Source organism: Salmo salar, chromosome ssa02, assembly GCF_905237065.1.
Source record: "Salmo salar chromosome ssa02, Ssal_v3.1, whole genome shotgun sequence".
NCBI classification, from domain to species: Eukaryota; Metazoa; Chordata; class Actinopteri; order Salmoniformes; family Salmonidae; genus Salmo; species Salmo salar.
Window position 1 is genome coordinate 71,059,996 of NC_059443.1, and position 17,989 is coordinate 71,077,984.

The 17,989-nt window shown below is 42.4% G+C and overlaps 2 protein-coding genes across 3 annotated transcripts in view; one reads left to right on the plus strand and one right to left on the minus strand.

The window, feature by feature from the left end:
- Positions 1 to 13,685, plus strand: part of LOC106591843 (guanine nucleotide-binding protein G(o) subunit alpha) — a 33,631-nt gene extending 19,946 nt beyond the window's left edge. For both annotated transcript variants that reach the window (XM_045709236.1, XM_045709237.1), the window contains exons 6-9: positions 9,551 to 9,680; positions 9,795 to 9,866; positions 11,681 to 11,768; positions 12,087 to 13,685. In XM_045709236.1, coding sequence (XP_045565192.1) covers positions 9,551 to 9,680; positions 9,795 to 9,866; positions 11,681 to 11,768; positions 12,087 to 12,277 — 481 coding nt within the window. In that variant the 3' untranslated portion in view covers positions 12,278 to 13,685. The remainder of the gene's footprint in view (positions 1 to 9,550; positions 9,681 to 9,794; positions 9,867 to 11,680; positions 11,769 to 12,086) is intronic.
- Positions 13,686 to 14,639: 954 nt separating this feature from the next.
- Positions 14,640 to 16,767, minus strand: LOC106591890 (neuropeptide B). The gene is made up of 2 exons (XM_014183163.2): positions 15,901 to 16,767; positions 14,640 to 15,219 (listed from the first exon to the last, which is right to left on the minus strand). Exons 1-2 carry the CDS (start codon positions 16,168 to 16,170, stop codon positions 15,091 to 15,093), a joined length of 399 nt encoding a protein of 132 aa, XP_014038638.1. The 5' UTR covers positions 16,171 to 16,767; the 3' UTR covers positions 14,640 to 15,090.
- Positions 16,768 to 17,989: the final 1,222 nt, after the last annotated feature.

Genomic DNA, 17,989 nt, shown 5'->3' on the forward strand with positions numbered 1-17,989 from the left:
TGATTGAGTCAGCAGGAAGTCAATATGTCAATACCCTAACAGGCCTTATCAACACACAGTGGACTAGAGTCTGATAGCCGGGCACGCGTATACATACGGACGGACACACACACAAACGAACATAGTAGGGATGTGACAAATGGAGAAAAAAATCTTAACGTTTAAACTGCCACTTTTTTTTATCGGCTTCCATTAAAACAATAAGAACAATTTATAAAATTCCATGTGAATTCACAATGCAGCTGCACTGCTGCCAGCTGCAGGTTGGGTCTCATGGTGCGTCCCTTTCAGATGGTAGTGCAGCGGTACTACCATTACTGTACCTCAATCCCACTTTACTAAATGTGCATTTCACTTCTCAAAGTTTAGAGATACAGGACTTCACTGCTGTCGCTTGCCTTTCTCTGCCATTTTTCCAACTGTTAACTGAAACGACGAAGTGGTGGAGAGTCGACTCCAAAAATAATTGATTACTCGACTCCTAGCACGTCGACTCGGATTTCTGAGTCGGTTTTCTCTTTTCTGAAAGTAGACAGATGGAGACACTTCCAGATTTGAACTCTAAAAAGACAGGAAATCTATAGGGTCACCTCTAGGGCTGTGGCGGTCACGAAATTTCATCAGCCGGTGATTGTCAACCAGATAACTGTTCATCTCACGGTAATTGACCGTTAATTAACATAAACACAGTTAGCATCTCTTGGCTTCCACACAAGCCACTGATGCTGATCTTTGGAAAATCTACATTTTTAAAAAGTCTAATAAATCCATGTAATATAGCCTACACCTTCACAATAAATCTATTTATTTTAGACAGGTGAAGAAAATGTAGTCTATTTCAGAAGAACAGAATAGCTACTCTGATTTGTCCTTATGTTAGGCCCTGATCTGACTATGTCATATAGCTGTGGGCTACACTAGTTCATTTAGCAGGCCCTGATCTGACTATGTCAAATGGCTGTGGGCTACACTAGTTCATTTAGCAGGCCCTGATCTATGTCAAATGGCTGTGGGCGACACTAGTTCATTTAGCAGGCCCTGATCTATGTCAAATGGCTGTAGGCGACACTAGTTCATTTAGCAGACAACATTTGCTTACAATTCCGTGGCATTATTTTATTGTGTGAAGAATACAATTGAACAAAGCTGAATAAAATAGAAAGGATATTTTCTCCAAATGATTTGAGGGAGTGCGCACATGCGGCTATTCTGTGTTGAGCAGTTAACAAAGAAATGGGTATACTCCTATATGCTTAATTTAGAGTTATTCATGTAACTTTAGTTGCTCTATAAACGTTGGGCTGTATGTTTAGATGTTTAATACATTCGAATGCGTTGATGCGACTCTAATGATGATTGTAAAAAGTATCTTGAACGGTCTGAGTTCTGCTTAGTGTTTTCCCCAGGCTGTACACACTACATCAGTCATTCAGTCACAAGTTGACAAGCACTCGATAATGCCTACAATTTCACAGCCGCATCCCCTTCGTTTGGCCGGAATGCTCCCTATAAAAAAGTGAAGACAGACACATCGTGGACGCAACTGCGTGCGTCCTTATCCAATTCAAAGGTACATATTGAAGATATTGGAAGAACTGTCCACATTTATTTTCGGCAGCAGACAAGATGAGTAGGCCTAACGAACAGCAAAAGCATTAGCCTACATTAATCTACTACCTCCCATAGTACAAAAGTTGATCTATCCTGTGCAAGAAATAAATATTCCAAACATAGTTGTGGGATGCGATAGATCCCAAATGAATACAACCGTTAGCATCAAAAAAACACTTTTTTACGCAATGAGGCTGACGCAACAGATCAGAACGTTTAGCTTAAAATGTTGATAAACTATTAGGCTATTTCTTCCAATGATAAGTGCAGCAATGTGCACATGGTAGTAGGCTATAAGCGCAAATGTTCCATTAGTGGAAAACACCATTATCAAAAGTGACCGCAAATGCAATTATGCATTTAATGCTTTTATTATAAAGGTGCATTTTTATGGTGAAAATGATCTTCCCCAAACTTGAAACTCACGCGCTGCTTATGTATGCCAGTTAGGCTCTACACCTGATTAATGTGCTTTGTTTTAAGAAGATATTTGGCCACTTTAGTTGTGATACAAACCTTATCAAAACATATAGGGCCATGGGCGAGGCTACATGAGGTGTGCAACTATGATTCGAGTTTTAAAAAAGTAATTATTTCTTGTGCTGGGCATCATTCACAAGTGATATGCTAATATTGTCACCCATCAGACTATTCTTGATTTCATCTTGTCTTTACATATACTAAATAATATGTGTGACATTTTTTATTTATTTAGAATGGACCATTATCATGCACCTGTATTGAAACGGACAGTGGGAAAAAATACATACATGTCATCTATGCACTGAAATAGCGAATGGAGGACGCTTTTCCCCGTGGTTTATTATGCCAGCCATGTAGGATATACTCCTGTTGTAAATATAAGCAATGTGCTTAATATTAGAAAAGTTGACAAATAAATATAGTAAGCCTAGCCTATAGAAAGCTGATGGGATCCTCTTTTTAGTAGAGGCCATCACTGATTTCTCACGCAGTTGCATAGCCTATAGAAATGTCGCGCAACTAGAGCTCATGGGCTCTCATGAAGTGTTTGATTAGATTTTCGATCACATTTACATTGATGTCAGAGTATTTAGAGGGACAATAGAGTGCTGAGTACCAGGCAGTTAGCAAGTTTGGTAGGTTACTAATGACCATCAGCAGCATCAGAGCTTGGAGAAGCCCAGTTACCGTGACTAAACGGTCAGGTGGAATTTGACTGTCTTCATGACTCGTGACCACCGGGTGTGGTGGTAATAAGGTCACCGCAACAGCCCTAGTTACCTCCTATATTTATTTTGGGATTTGGTTAGATGAAAATCAGAATTTAAAACGGCACATTGATAACTTGACCAAGAAACTGATGTTGAGGTTGGGCTTTTATTTTAGGAACAAAATGTTTTTCAATATCACTCAAAGGATCTTGTTCAAAGCACTTTTTAAATTTGTGCTGTTTATGGTGATATTGTCTATATACAAGTACCTTAGTTCTGTGCTGTTTATGGTGATATTGTCCATATACAAGTACCTTAGTTCTGTGCTGTTTATGGTGATATTGTCTATATACAAGTACCTTAGTTCTGTGCTGTTTATGGTGATATTGTCTATATACAAGTACCTTAGTTCTGTGCTGTTTATGGTGATATTGTCTATATACAAGTACCTTAGTTCTGTGCTGTTTATGGTGATATTGTCCATATACAAGTACCTTAGTTCTGGACACAGTGTATCATGGTGCTTTAGGGTTAATCACCAATGCTAGATCACTCCTCCATCACTGTTATTTATATGTCATGGTGCAATGGACCTCTCCATCAGGAGGCTAAAGCACTGGGACACCTTTTGTGTTTGATAGGCCAACTCCCTTTGTATCTCTGTTCCTTACTGACCAGATCAGTCACTCAATACAGTCTTCGTTCAGTCGCGGCTGTCCTTGTCTGTTCCTAAGGCCAGAACTAAGATGGGGAAACAATATTTTCCCATAATGCCCCTTCATCCTGGAACATGCTTCAGAAGATCTTAAAGTTAGGGGAGTTGGTGTCCTTGCTGGTTTTTAAGACTGATTGACAACAATGTTTTTGAGAGCTGCAGTTGTTTTTAATCATCAGATGTGTTTGGAACTTGTGACACTGTCTTTTGTGTGTATTGTTTTTTGTACCTTTGTATGTACACGCTGCTATTTCCCTGTTTTGCCTTCTAGCCAGGTCGCCCTCGCAAAAGAGGTTTCTAACCTCAATGGGTCTTACCTGGTTAAATAAAGGTCAAAATAAACAACTCTTCCAATGGAGCTCCTCTCTCTCTGAACAACTCTTCCAATGGAGCTCCTCTCTCTCTGAACAACTCTTCCAATGGAGCTCCTGTCTCTCTGAACAACTCTTCCAATGGAGCTCCTCTCTCTCTGAACAACTCTTCCAATGGAGCTCCTCTCTCTCTGAACAACTCTTCCAATGGAGCTCCTCTCTCTCTCTCTCTCTCTGAACAACTCTTCCAATGGAGCTCCTCTCTCTCTCTCTCTCTGAACAACTCTTCCAATGGAGCTCCTCTCTCTCTCAATACATTTGTATTTGATTTAACCTTTATTTAACTAGTCAGTGAAGAACAACTTCTTATTTACAATGACAGCCTACCAAAAGACAAAATGCCTCCTGGGGACTGGGATTAAAAATATAGGACAAAACACACATCATGACAAGAGACAACGCTACATAAAGAGAGACCTGCATGGCAGCAACACGACAACACATTATGGTAGCAACACCACATAACAACATGGCAGCAATACAACATGGCAGCAGCACAAAACATGGTACAAACATTTATTGGGCACAGATAACAGCAAGAAGGTAGAGACGACAACAACACATCATGCGAAGCAGCCACAACTGTCAGTAAGAGTGTCCATGATTGAGTCTTTGAAGTAAGAGATTGAGATAAAACTGTCCAGTTTGAGAGATAGTTGCAGCTCATTCCAGTTGCTAGCTGCAGCGAACTGAAAAGACGAGCGACCCAGGGATGTGTGTGCTTTGGAGACCTTTAACAGAATGTGACTGGCAGGACGGGTGTTGTATGGGGAGGATGCGGGCTGCAGTAGATATCTCAGATAGGGGGGAGTGAGGCCTAAGAGGGTTTTATAAATAAGCATCAACCAGTGGGTCTTGCGACGGGTATACAGATACGGCCAGTTTACAGAGGAGTATAGAGTGCAGTGATGTATCCTATAAGGAGCATTGGTGGCAAATCTGATCGCCGAATGGTAAAGAACATCTAGCCGCTTGAGAGCACCCTTACCTGCTCTAAACAACTGTTCCAATGGAGCTCCCCTCTCTCTCTCTCTCTAAACAACTGTTCCAATGGAGCTCCCCTCTCTCTCTAAACAACTGTTCCAATGGAGCTCCCCTCTCTCTCTCTAAACAACTGTTCCAATGGAGCTCCCCTCTCTCTCTCTAAACAACTGTTCCAATGGAGCTCCCCTCTCTCTCTCTCTCTAAACAACTGTTCCAATGGAGCTCCCCTCTCTCTAAACAACTGTTCCAATGGAGCTCCCCTCTCTCTCTCTCTCTAAACAACTGTTCCAATGGAGCTCCCCTCTCTCTCTCTAAACAACTGTTCCAATGGAGCTCCCCTCTCTCTCTAAACAACTGTTCCAAACACAATCTGCATCCCAAATGGGACTCTAGTAGTACACTACTTTAGACCAGAGTAGTATACCCTATAGGGAATAGGGCGTCATTTGGGATGTAACCCACACTCTAGTATTCTACACCTGCTCTGTAAAATTCACTTTCTATGAATTATAATAACTAACAATATTACCTCTGCATTTCATATGAATTATGAAAACGTAACAATATTACCTCTGTATTTAAAATGAATTAAAATGATAAACCATATTACCTGGGCTGTGGCGAGAGGCTTTTCATAAGGTGCCTCTGTTTTGCATCTAAACATTGTCACACTGCGTTGTGGGAACTGCATGTCAATATGACAAAGACAGACCCTTTTACCTCTGTGTGTGTGTGTGTGTGTGTGTGTGTGTGTGTGTGTCTTCACAAATTGGCAGAATATCTGTGTGATGGCCTTTGTCTAGGAGCAATACAATAGTTGATTTGGGTTACCAGAATCAACACCACACCACACACACGCACATACAATCAGCATGTAGGGTCATGGACACATGAAATTGAAAGCTGTCAATCAAACTGCACTATAGATGCTTTTATTGACAAAAATTACCCATCACATAAAACACACACTCTCTCTCTCACACACACACGCACCCCACTCTAGTCGTAAATCTCTGTGGATGGGGGTATGGGGACCGAGTCCCCCGTTTTCAATTTCCTCAAAGACAATAGCCCTCAGCACAACACAACACGGCAGGACGGACAGACGGGGGAAAAGGTCAAATCTCTCCAAAGAAAATGATTTTTTTTGTCCGTTTCACCTTTTCTAAACAAGATAGATACTGAAGTGGCGGTATCTGTTATACACTTACTGAGAGAGGGGAGAGAGAATGGCAGAAAAAACATAAACAGTTCTCTGGAATATCTTGTAACGTTCATGAGATGAGACTTTTCTTGTGTGTGTTTCACACCCAATTTCACTTCGATTTATGTTTTCAAACACACTAAATTATGAATCACGCCAAATGTTCATTATTTGAATAATTGAAACGTAAACATTGGACCAGGGATGTTGCACCTCGTCTCTGGGCAGAGGCTCATCCTGATCTTTATATAGTGTGCTTTGTAATGTTCCACAGTCTTTAGACGTCTCGGTACATACTAGTCTCTGTAGTAGTCTACGTGTCAGCCCCATAGGTGTGTGTGCGTCATCTAGATGTCAAATAAAAAGTCTTTTGAATGATTGCTGGATGACAGGAAGTGGCTTCTGTTTGGTCGGAGGGTCAGTCTCTTTCTTGAGCTCTCGTTTTCCTCCTTTCTGGTCTCTCCTCCTCCACTCCTCTTCTCTTCTTACACACATGGTTTGCTTTTGTTGTTTTTCTGTCACGTTGACTACTGCTAAATCCCACAGCCATCGTGTGTTTGTGTGCACTGAGGGGGTAGGTTAAATGGTAGAGCACTAAAAGGACCAGTGGATGAATGGGTGTGTAAGGCCTTTGTTGTCACCCATTGTCTGCCTCTCTATCGAAAAGACAACAGTTTATCACAGGCTTTTTATGACCCATAGTTGTTGACGGGGTGTTTGCGTTGTGGGCGGAGCTGTAGTACCTGATTAGGTAAAAGGAGGAGAGGGAGGCTTCATTATAATATCTGTCATTCTCTATTCTCTCTTTCATTCTCCCTAAAGTATGTGGTGAGGGACCCAGAGAAAGATGGGGATGGAGAGATTTATTCCTGAACCTCACACACACACACACACACACTTCCTCAGTCAAGGTCAACGTAGGTCGCAGTTCGTTAGCTAACCCCTAATTAACTATGTAATGAAAGACCGAATGGAACACTCGTTTAATCCTCCAATCACATCGTCTCCGTCTACCAGCCCTCGCCACCCAGATGTCACGGGCCAGTTTAGTGCATGTGCACACACACACACACACACACACACACAGCCTGCTTCCCATTGACCTGTGACCCCCTCATTCCGCCTCTAGAGAGATGAGACACCATCCCAAGTGGCACCCTATTCAGGTCCCATAGGGCTTTGGTGAAAAGTAGTGTACTATATAGGGAATAGGGCGCTATGGGGACGCGGCCTCTCCATTTCACCTCGTCTTCATCAGAGCATCAGATAATTAACCAATACTGATGAATGAACAAGGAATTTACAAGTTAAGTGGGGGGGAGAGGGGAAAGAAAATAGGGTGGGGGGAGAGGGGAAAGAGAAAAGAGGGTGGGGGGAAAGAGGGTGGGGGAGAGGGAAAGAGGGTGGGGGAGAGGGGAAAGAGGGTGGGGGGGAAAGAGGGTGGGGGGAAAGAGGGTGGGGGAGAGGGAAAAGAGAAAAGAGGGTGGGGGGAGAGGGGAAAGAGGGTGGGGGAGAAAGAGAAAAGAGGGTGGGGGAGAGGGGAAAGAGGGTGGGGGGAAAGAGAAAAGAGGGTGGGGGGGGGGGAGAGGGAAAAGAGAAAAGAGGGTGGGGGGAGAGGGGAAAGAGAAAAGAGGGTGGGGGGAGAGGGAAAAGAGAAAAGAGGGTGGGGGGAGAGGGGAAAGAGGGTGGGGGGGAAAGGGGAAAGAGAAAAGAGGGTGGGGGGTGGGGGGAGAGGGAAAAGAGAAAAGAGGGTGGGGGAGAGGGGAAAGAGAAAAGAGGGTATCGGCTACCGTCATTAGTTCATTTTGTGATTGTGATTTTGAGATGTGGTTGAAATTTGTAAGAAAAAAAGGGACATTTTGTAATTTTGAATTTAAAGATCAAAACAGGGAATGAAAGAACTAAAAGAACGAGCGAAAGAACAAATGACAGGAAGGACATAAATAAAGAATCCAATATAATAGGGACAGGACTGTATGATATATCTTACCTTTCAGATCACTGCCATACACGGGGCCCTGTTGGCATTCCATACACGGGGCCCTGTTGGCATTCCATACACGGGGCCCTGTTGGCATTCCATACACGGGGCCCTGTTGGCATTCCATACACGGGGCCCTGTTGGCATTCCATACACGGGGCCCTGTTGGCATTCCATACACGGGGCCCTGTTGGCATTCCATACACGGGGCCCTGTTGGCATTCCATACACGGGGCCCTGTTGGCATCCCATACACGGGGCCCTATTGGCCCTGGTCAAACGTAGTGCACTGTATAGGAAATGGGGGTGTCATTTGGGATGCAGAATGCATCTCACTGTATCGGTCTATTGCCTTGGACTTATTTACTTCAGATAAAACCCTCAAAACACATCAAGAGAAATAAACTATTAAGTCCAGTTAGCTGTGATAACACTAGCTGAACAGATGGAGCAAGTTGATAGGCAAGGTTGTGCACGAATAATACCCCCAAATAAATAGTATGCCGAAAAACAAAAGTTTTAGTATGTGACATTTTGTAAATTGTACTCTGAATGCATCATCTAGTGCGCCATTGCGTTAACCCCTGCCATTCGCTCATTTTGGTACAGCGTGTCAATTTATCTGATTTATCAGCTGATTTCACACCATATTAGCCAGCACCAGACCTCCAAGGTGTTGGGGTTTTAGTGTAGAATCTTCAGAGAGCAGAGACAAACTCTCTAATACTCAACATGGACTGTAGCATATCAACTTAATTGCAAATTAATAATTGTTACGGTTTATTGTGAGTAAAAAATGATATTTTAACCGTTTTCATTGCAGTTGAGTGTGACGGTGTTCAACTGTTAGCCCCTGGGCCTTTTTAGGAGGGGAGAAGAAAAGAGACTGGCATCACTAAATCCCAAATGAGATCCCTTTTTGTTTTAATGACGTTGGCTTACGCTAAAATACTACAGAGGTTTCCATCATCTCTGGCTTATTCTAAGCCCTCTAGTCGTGTCCCAAATGACACTCTATTCCCCATGTAGTGCACTACTTCAACCAGAGCCCCGTGGGCCCTGATCAAAAAGACTGCTCTAAATCGGGAATAGTGTGCCAATTGGGACGCAAGCTCTCTGTGGACCTCGAGGGGCTTCACGGAGGACCCAGGTGTTCCTGAAGGACCCAACAGACGGTTCCCTCAATCTGAGTAAATTAATTAACTTACTAATTGTCTTTTAGCTAATTGATAAACAGACACACACACACACACAATCAAAATAGTAGCAGGTGTCCTATTTGAACCTATGCTGTGACCCTGCTGACAGCTGTCATTATCACATGGATCTAAAACACTCTAAACACATTGGCCAAACCACGACCACACTAATAACCTGTTTCACCCGCTGCCCATTTTCTCTACTCCACAAAATCAATGACTCTGTGTTCCATCTAATGTACAGATTTCTCCCTCTTTAAAAACTCATTCTCTCCCCCTTCCCCCTCTCCAGGATGTATGATGTGGGGGGTCAGAGGACAGAGAGGAGGAAGTGGATTGGTTGTTTCGAGGACGTCAGGGCCGTGGTATTTGTTGTTTCTCTCAGTGGATACGACATGACTCTAGTAGAGGATCCATGTATGGTGAGACACTCTATTGTTAACCCTACATCTGTACACGTCATTTTCCTGATGAACAGAACACTATTACTATATTACTAATGTTACTGTTATATCTAATGATTTCCCCTCTTTCAGAACCGCCTACAGGAGAGTCTGAAACTCTTCTCTTCCATCTGCAACAACATCTTCTTCAAGAGTACCTCAATGGTAAGAGACAGTCTAGATACTGTAGGGCCTCAATGGTAAGAGACAGTCTCTATACCGGGGTACCTTAGTGGTAAGGCCCTAGTCTAAAGCCCAATTCAAACGAAAAGCTATTTTTTTACGCTTGTAAACAACAGTGTACACGCTGGAATTAGAATGCACAGAAGTGAATGAGAGAGAACAGATGGGCTGCGATCGTCAACGACATCAAAAGTCTGGTATTTGGTAAGAGATAATGTAACCAGCAATGAGAATTAAGCCCAGACTGGGCTAGAAGAAAATATGCCAAACTAGCCCAGCATGCAATTTTTTTTTATTTAATTTTTTTTTGTTAATATATATTTTTTCTAATATTGCAGTGCACAGATTTTGACATGATTTTTTTATTTTTATTATTGTGGCTAGAAAGGTCCCATCTGTACAGAAACTCTTCCATTGATAGTTACAGCTACTTGGCCAAGTCTAAATAGAGTTTGGTTGACATGGTTGTCCTTTTGCTAATGGACAGGATGGAGAAGACGCTACACACACACACGCTACACACACTACACACTCACTGTTACGCATAGAGAGTCCATGGGGAGGACAGAGTGGGAACGGATGAGTGAAGCAAACATGGAGGAAGTCTTTCTCCATCTCGTTCTCCCTCTTTCTCACTTGTCATTTATGTCACTCGTGGCTTCTGAGTGGACATGCCTCTGCAATGTCTTTGTCACCACACGCCTACACACATGCGTACACACACACACACACACACACACACACACACACACACACACACACACACACACACACACACACACACACACGACCGACCACAGCCGTCGTTCTAATAGGTCCCTTGTCACTTGTAATTAAACAGCGAACAGTAATTTAGGTGTTCATTCTGCTTGCTTCCAGCCCACACACACACACCAACACACACACCAACACACACACCCGCCCTCATCAAATGAAAGACAGTGTTACGAGCTTGTTTAATGGGACCTCCTTTAGTATGTTTTTCACGTCACTTGGTGTGTGCATGCGTACGCGTGTGAGACCGAGTAATTCATCTATCAGGGCGTGTCCTGAGTCTGCTAACCTATAACCCTCCACCCACTGTTCCCCTGTGTTAATTACACACCTCACACACACACTCTCATTATTCTCTTCATTCGAATCAGTTCATCCATCATTATCTAGCCAGTTGTTGTTCTTTTAACCAAATGAACCAAAGCCAGGTAGAATGAGAACTCCTCATAGACTTTTAATTGGTCAACTAGTGAACCACTACAGTGAACCAAGTTGTGTCCCAAATGTCACCCTGTTCTCTTTATGTCCCTTCATATGGGCTCTGGTCAAAAGTAGTGCACTATATAGGGAATAGCACGCCATTTGAGATGCAAGCCACTGAGTCAGAGTGTTGTGTACTGTGAAAGGGACAGTCAGTCAGGGACAGTGTGCGTGTTGACTCACACCATAATACTTGCGAGAGCTAGATCAATCAATCCTCCTGTAGCCAAGGCTTCACTAGGTAATTGATCTGAATTCGCCAGTGATCGCTCTCCCAATCACATGTACAGATTTGACCATTCATCAACTGGCATTCACAGTTGATTGATGAAAAGTATAATTCTGCAGTTATATCCGTATCACATGGAAGTGGTATTTACAGTAAATGATTTGTCACCAGTAACCACAATACTATTTCTGTTTGAATATTGATTGAACATCCCCCCTATTGTTCATCTGTATATTTGTTTACTACTTTATTTGCGTATAATTGCCGACCAGGGATGTCGGATATTTTTGATTTATTTGTTTATTTATTGCAGATCTTATTTATGAACAAGATCGATCTTTTTCAAGAGAAGATTTTACATTCGGGGCGGCATCTACGGCTGTATGTGCCGCAGTTCAAAGGTCAGTCACGCTGACCACACCCTAATATACACACGACACGTGCACCACACGCAATAGGTAAAACATATGTGACCAGACTGATAATGCTATTGCAAGCCATTGGTGTATGACATGAAATGGCCTTTAATGTTGTCATTGATAAAATAACAATATACAGGCTTGAGATCGGATGAAGCCATTTTGATAAAATGGTGTATTATCATGAAATGTAACTAACTCTGAAAACGGTATTGCCTTCTCTTTCTTTCCATCTCCCTTTCTTTCCGTCTCCCCCTCGTCTCTGTCTCTGTCTGTCTGTCTGTCTGTCTCCCTCCTCAGGTGCAGACTGTGACGTGGACGCTGCGGCCCGATACATCGCCGGAATGTTTGTCTCTCTCAACGCCACGCCCAGTAAACTCATCTACCACCACTTCACCACGGCAACGGACACCTCCAACGTACAGATTGTCTTCCAGGTCGTCATGGACACCATCATCAAAGAGAACCTAGAGGCCGTCTCTCTGCTGTGATTGGTTCTAAGAGTTCCTATGAGTTCTAACAGTTCCGATGGTGCTGGTTGGCTTCTGGACTCTGGGGTGAAGTTTCCCTCGGTACAGAGCTAGGCTCAGCTCCCCATCACCAAATCATAACCTTAAAGGGTCAATCAGCAGTTGCTACGTCCATTTTTGGAATTAACAACTGGCCCATTGATTCTTGAAGAATGTAACTTATAAATGCCTCGTGAGTTTAACTCAAAATATAAGCTTGTTTTACTCCAACGCTTGTAAACAACGTAAATGTAAACAAATAGCCTCAACATGGTTAACTAGAATGTTGATATCATGGATTGACAGTCTTTGCATCCATAGCTCTTGCTATGCATTTGAGAGAGGTTACAATTCTCCAGCCCCGTCCCTCAGCTTTTAACCAAAACGGGCGGGGAGTGTGCTTTGGTATTGTTTCAACTGCTGATTGCCGCTTTAACCGTTAGCGAGGGAAATGGAAAACCGACCCAAGATCAGTGACTAGGGGCTACGTCACCCTACTCTGTTTTCCGGTTCCGGAAGAAAAGCATTTTTAAGTGGACTTCATAGTGAAAGACCCCTCTGTACGTAACTTTTTGGAACGAGGAGAAGGTCCATTGGAGAACATTTCACTTCCCTCTCCTTGTTTTTGTGAACAATCATGGACTATGGTAATATTTATTTGTGTTGTTGTTATGCAACCCTAATCAGAATATGAATAATACAACAACATTTTAATTCTTAACATACTTGTTATATTTCTTATTCATACCAGAGCTCCCTCAGCAGCTCATTGGAGGCACCCTGTAGATGGTAATGATAGGCTTCCTCTCAGCTTTGGTTGCTCGGTTACAGTCATCCGGCTAAATGCTCACTCAGCTTAGTGCATGTCTTAGTGTGTGTGTGGGCAGGCAGGCGTGAGGATTTACCGTTTGTCCGTTAGATGCGCGGGCAGTGTGGTACTGCGTGTTGAGGTGTGGAGTTATGGGTCACTCATCCATACAGACTGTGTGTGTGTGTGTGAGGTAAGGGGTTCACTCATCCAAATTGTGTGTGTGTTAAGGGGTTAACTCATGCATACAGACTGTGTGTGTGTGTGTTATGCATATAGACTGTGTGTGTTTTCCTCCCATTCATCAATGCCGATCACTCCTTAATGGGACAGAGATCACAGAAAACAACTGGCTTTATTTAACTGCAGTAAATCTCATCACTCTTTTGTGTCCTGCTCTCTCTCTTTTCCTCCCTCTTGCTCTCTCTTCCTCTCTCAAACACCTCTTCCTTTCTCTCTCCTCTTTTTCTTAATTTACATGTTTGGGGATTTTTGTCTAAGTTGCCCAACAGACAAGTATCTGACTATTGCTATCAAACTATTTTCTAAGCATTTATGAGAAATAAAATCTTCTTACCATTATGTATTTATAAGAATCATTCCTAATTGTGCCCATTTATGGGGGTCTTGGGGGGGGGGGGATGCCTTTTTATGTAGACCTATGTAGTATTTAAATTCTGTTTTATATGATTTCTGTCATCTATTAACATTTTAATCTTGAGTTTTTGGGTTGAGATTTGGACACAGAATTGGATTATAATTCAGTCCATCTTGTGAAATAACTTGACCTTGGTGTCTTCAGATCAGTTGTCTATGCCAATTGAATAATTATTTGAATGTTTCGGAGTCGTTTGTTTACTGGCCGTGTTTTCATTTTTAGAAAGAAAATAAATCAGATTTAAGCAATAACATTTTCACTGTAGTCATTTAGCAGACGCTCTTATCCAGAGCGACTTACAGTAGTGAATGCATACGTTTTCATAATTTCGTACTGGTCCCCCGTGGGAATCGAACCCACAAACCTGGCGTTGCAAACACCATGCTCTACCAACTGAGCCACACGGGACCAATAAGGCCAGAGGGCGGTGTGGTATATGTGCAATATACCACGGCTAAGGGCTGTTCTTAATCACGACGCACTGCGGAGTGTCTTGATACAGCCCTTAGACATAGTATATTGGCCACAAACCCCTGAGGTGCCTTATTGCTATTATAAACTGGTTACCAACGCAATTAGAATTGTACTTTTTGTCATACTCATGGTATATGGTCTGATATACCATGGCTTTCAGCCAATCAGCATTCAGGGCTCTAACTACCCAGTTTAGAATAGGCTATATAGTGCAACTGACCAGAAAAATTAGCTTCAATGAAAAACACTGTCAGGATGAAAATACTTAAATATAAGTGATTTCTGTTGCTGAGGCATCGAAATAGGCTAGGTGCTACTGCACAAAAGAACATCTTCATTTGTTTCCACAATGAATATGTAGCCTAGGCTACTATCAGTCAAGCATAAATACAAATGTACACCAATCAAATTAGCAATATTTGTTCATTTTAATAAAATAAATAAAAGTACTTTGACAGGTTCTGCTCAGCAGGCAACGATTTATGAACATTTAATAATGGCCTACATTAGGCAACGCAGGTAACCTACAAGGGTGAGGGTTGGCATAGGAATATAGGGGAGTGTGGGGGGGTTGACAAAAGATAGCTTTGTAGCCTAGTAACAACTTTCTCTCACACACAAACACACATTGCACTTTGGGTTTTTCGTTTTGTCTTTTTTGTTTTGTTTTACACCGCTAGTATTAAACAAACATTATTCATATCCGTTTTTGTATATATATAAATGATGAGAAAACATTCAATGTCATCATCAATCAACGGTCCTTCTTTTTCGCTCACGCTGCCTGCGTCCTTGCCCATCTGCCTCGCGGAAAGTCAACTGTTGTTGTTGGCGCCGGCGGGAGATTTGTTGGTCTCACGCGGCCAGGCAGTCCAGCGAGTCGAGCGAGAGGAACACGTCAGCCTTGCACTGGAACGTACTCGTCCCGTCCCGCAGCAGCTCGCAGCTCTTCAGGTTGGGAGAGATGTCTGTCACACAGATGGCCTGAGAGCGAGAGAAACGGCGAGTTAAATGATGTTCAGTCATTAATTGTGGCAAATTAAAGTAGGCCTGTTTGGGGGAAATGTGCTGAAATGTAGAAAAATGGATACAAATTTTCAAGAAATGAAAATAATTTATGCTTATTGTCACATTGAAATATAGACCGACTACTGAGACATGTTGTCTTGTCAAAGGTTGGTTTTAGTTCAGTTTTGTTTTTGTCACATCCAGGTTGCTATTTATAGGCTATTATTCAAGTAGGTCTAGCCTATAGTCTACAATGTATTTTTATCGTGCATAAATACTGCTAAAACGTTTTAATTTCTTTGTGACAGTAGGCAAGTTGCGCGTCTCTTTGATGCTAAAAGGACAGCGCCTTTTACGCAGTAGTCTATCTGGCGCGCTACTTCCTAGTCGATTCCAATTTATATAATCTCACTTTTAAAAGATGTTTAAACTTTTAAATGTGACTACGGCACTCCCCCCCCCCAAAAAAAATATATACATTATAACAATGGCAAAATTTGACAATGGCAATCAATTCACTTCATTAATTTGCGTGCAGGTAGAATCTAGGAAGAAATGTACTGTATTTTACCATATATGGGCCTAACATATTCTCTTTGGGTACCATCTACCTTAGACTTTTTAATTCAACGATTTTACCTCCCAAATCACACTTACCATGTTTTTGAGCACGGGGGTCTGTCGGTTACCGTCAGTCACCAAGTTGTTCTCGGTGCCGGTGTTCTCCCCGCTGTCCATCACCGTTTCTTCTGACTCAGACCTCCGGATGTACGGGGACCTCCGGATCCCGGACAGCAGACCCGAGGCTCGGCCGACCGAGTGGTAGCTCGGTCCGGTGGACTGCTTGTACCACGCCTCGATAGGATGGCACGAGATAAGCATGGAGATACCGACGCACACCACGGCGAATCTAACAGACCTATCCATCTCGGGACGCTTTTTTACGCAGCTGGATGGAATGTTGGTTTGACGGTTGGTTGTGGTTCGGTTTTCGTCGGGATGTTTTTGGTTCTTCTGTTCTTGTCTTCTTCTCTGGTGAGCTGTAGCCTAGGTTACCAATATCAACTGACGTTCTTGTTGGCAGGTTCTTCCGTTGGTTGTGTGTTCTCGAATGTTGTGGCCGTTTATATAGGCGCGCGGCACGATCGTGACCTGTCGACTGGATCAGAAAGATTGAATGATTCATCTTTACGCACGCAGATGAACAATCCAATCCGGATTTATGCGTTTTCTCTTTCCCCCTGTGTTTGGTGAGGTAGGGGGAGGTTGACATAGTGACATCACACCGATCCTCATAATCTGTTTCTTGAGAAAACTACAAAGTAAATTACGTTTATTGGCATATGGCTGGAATTTCGTCATAAATGGTCCAACTTCAGATGCTTTAACTTTACAGAACTGGGAGAGAAAGAGAGAGACAGTCCACTGAGTGGATTAGTGAATGTGTTCAAATGCTCGTAAATTATAGGCTATCCTAAAAAGCACACGTTTTCAGTTAGCTTGTTAGTTTATCCTTCGGTAGAACTCCATACCTCCACAACAGTGTAAATAAGATCCCCATGTTTAGATAACAGCCTATATAACCAATGAATGGTGTGGCTGCTGAACAAGTTGAGGAGACTAAATGACTTGGTGTTACCTTTGATTCTAAACTGTCATGGTCAAAACATATAGATTCAATGGTTGTAAAGATGGGGAGAGGTCTGGCCGTAATAAAGAATGCTCTGCTTTTATGACACCTCACTCAAAAAGCAAGTGTAGGCTCTAGTTTAGTCTTGATTATTGCCCAGTCCTGTGGTCAAGCTGCAGCTGGCCCAGAACAGAGCGGCAGGTCTTGCTCTTCATTGTAATCAGGGGGCCTCAATTTACACACACACTTAACCCACTAGACATGTCACCAGGGGTCTTTGGTTTTACAGTCCCCAAATCCAGAACAAATTCAAGAAAGCGTTCAGTATTATATAGAGCCATTATTGAATGGAACTCCCATCTCTTATTGCTTAAATGAACAGTAAACCTGGTTTCAAAAACCAGATAAAGCAACACAAGGCACAACGCCTCTCCCCTATTTGATAGTTTGGGTGTATGTATTGATATGTAGGCTACATGTGCCATTTTCTTTTTAATTGATGTAGTTCTGTTCTTGTCTATTACTGTTCTGTATTATGTCATGTTTCATGTTCTGTGTGGACCCCAGGAAGAGTAGCTGAAGCTATCGCAACAGCTAATGGGGATCCTAATAAAATACCAAATATCACCTTGTCGCCCGCCCATACATGACCAAATGGGAAAATAATAATTACGCATAGGCTCCATTAACCTAGATAAAAAAAGTTAACTTAAAAGTGCTGATCAAAGGCCATCTCCAATATCGGAGAGCAGATCATCAATAATCTGACTATATAACGCTAATGGAACTGAGTAGTCTATGATTTAAAACGAATCGATGAATCAAATTGTCTGTGGTTCTTGTGATTCAGCCAGATCTGATGGTAGTCGACTTGTTGTGTGCTCTACATGCAACAGGCTGATATAATATAGTCTAGAAACAATCCTAGCAAGCCAGCTGCTTGGAATAAAAAGGTCTGTAAATAAAACAGAACATTTCTGTTTCCTTCTTACATTTCCGTTCATCCCATCCCCAAATATAAGTTTGACACCAAAGAGAAATAGACTTTAAACTGTGATGCTCCAACTAGTTCATATAACTATATCAGCTTTTAAGAACTTAAATACTGATGACATT

Excerpts from the sequence above, each read along its gene's own strand:
- LOC106591890 (XM_014183163.2), bottom strand. The coding sequence starts at position 16,170 with ATGGATAGGTCTGTTAGATTCGCCGTGGTGTGCGTCGGTATCTCCATG. Across the intron at positions 15,220-15,900 it reads CCCCCGTGCTCAAAAACATG|GCCATCTGTGTGACAGACAT; the intron begins GTAAGTGTGATT and ends TCTCGCTCTCAG.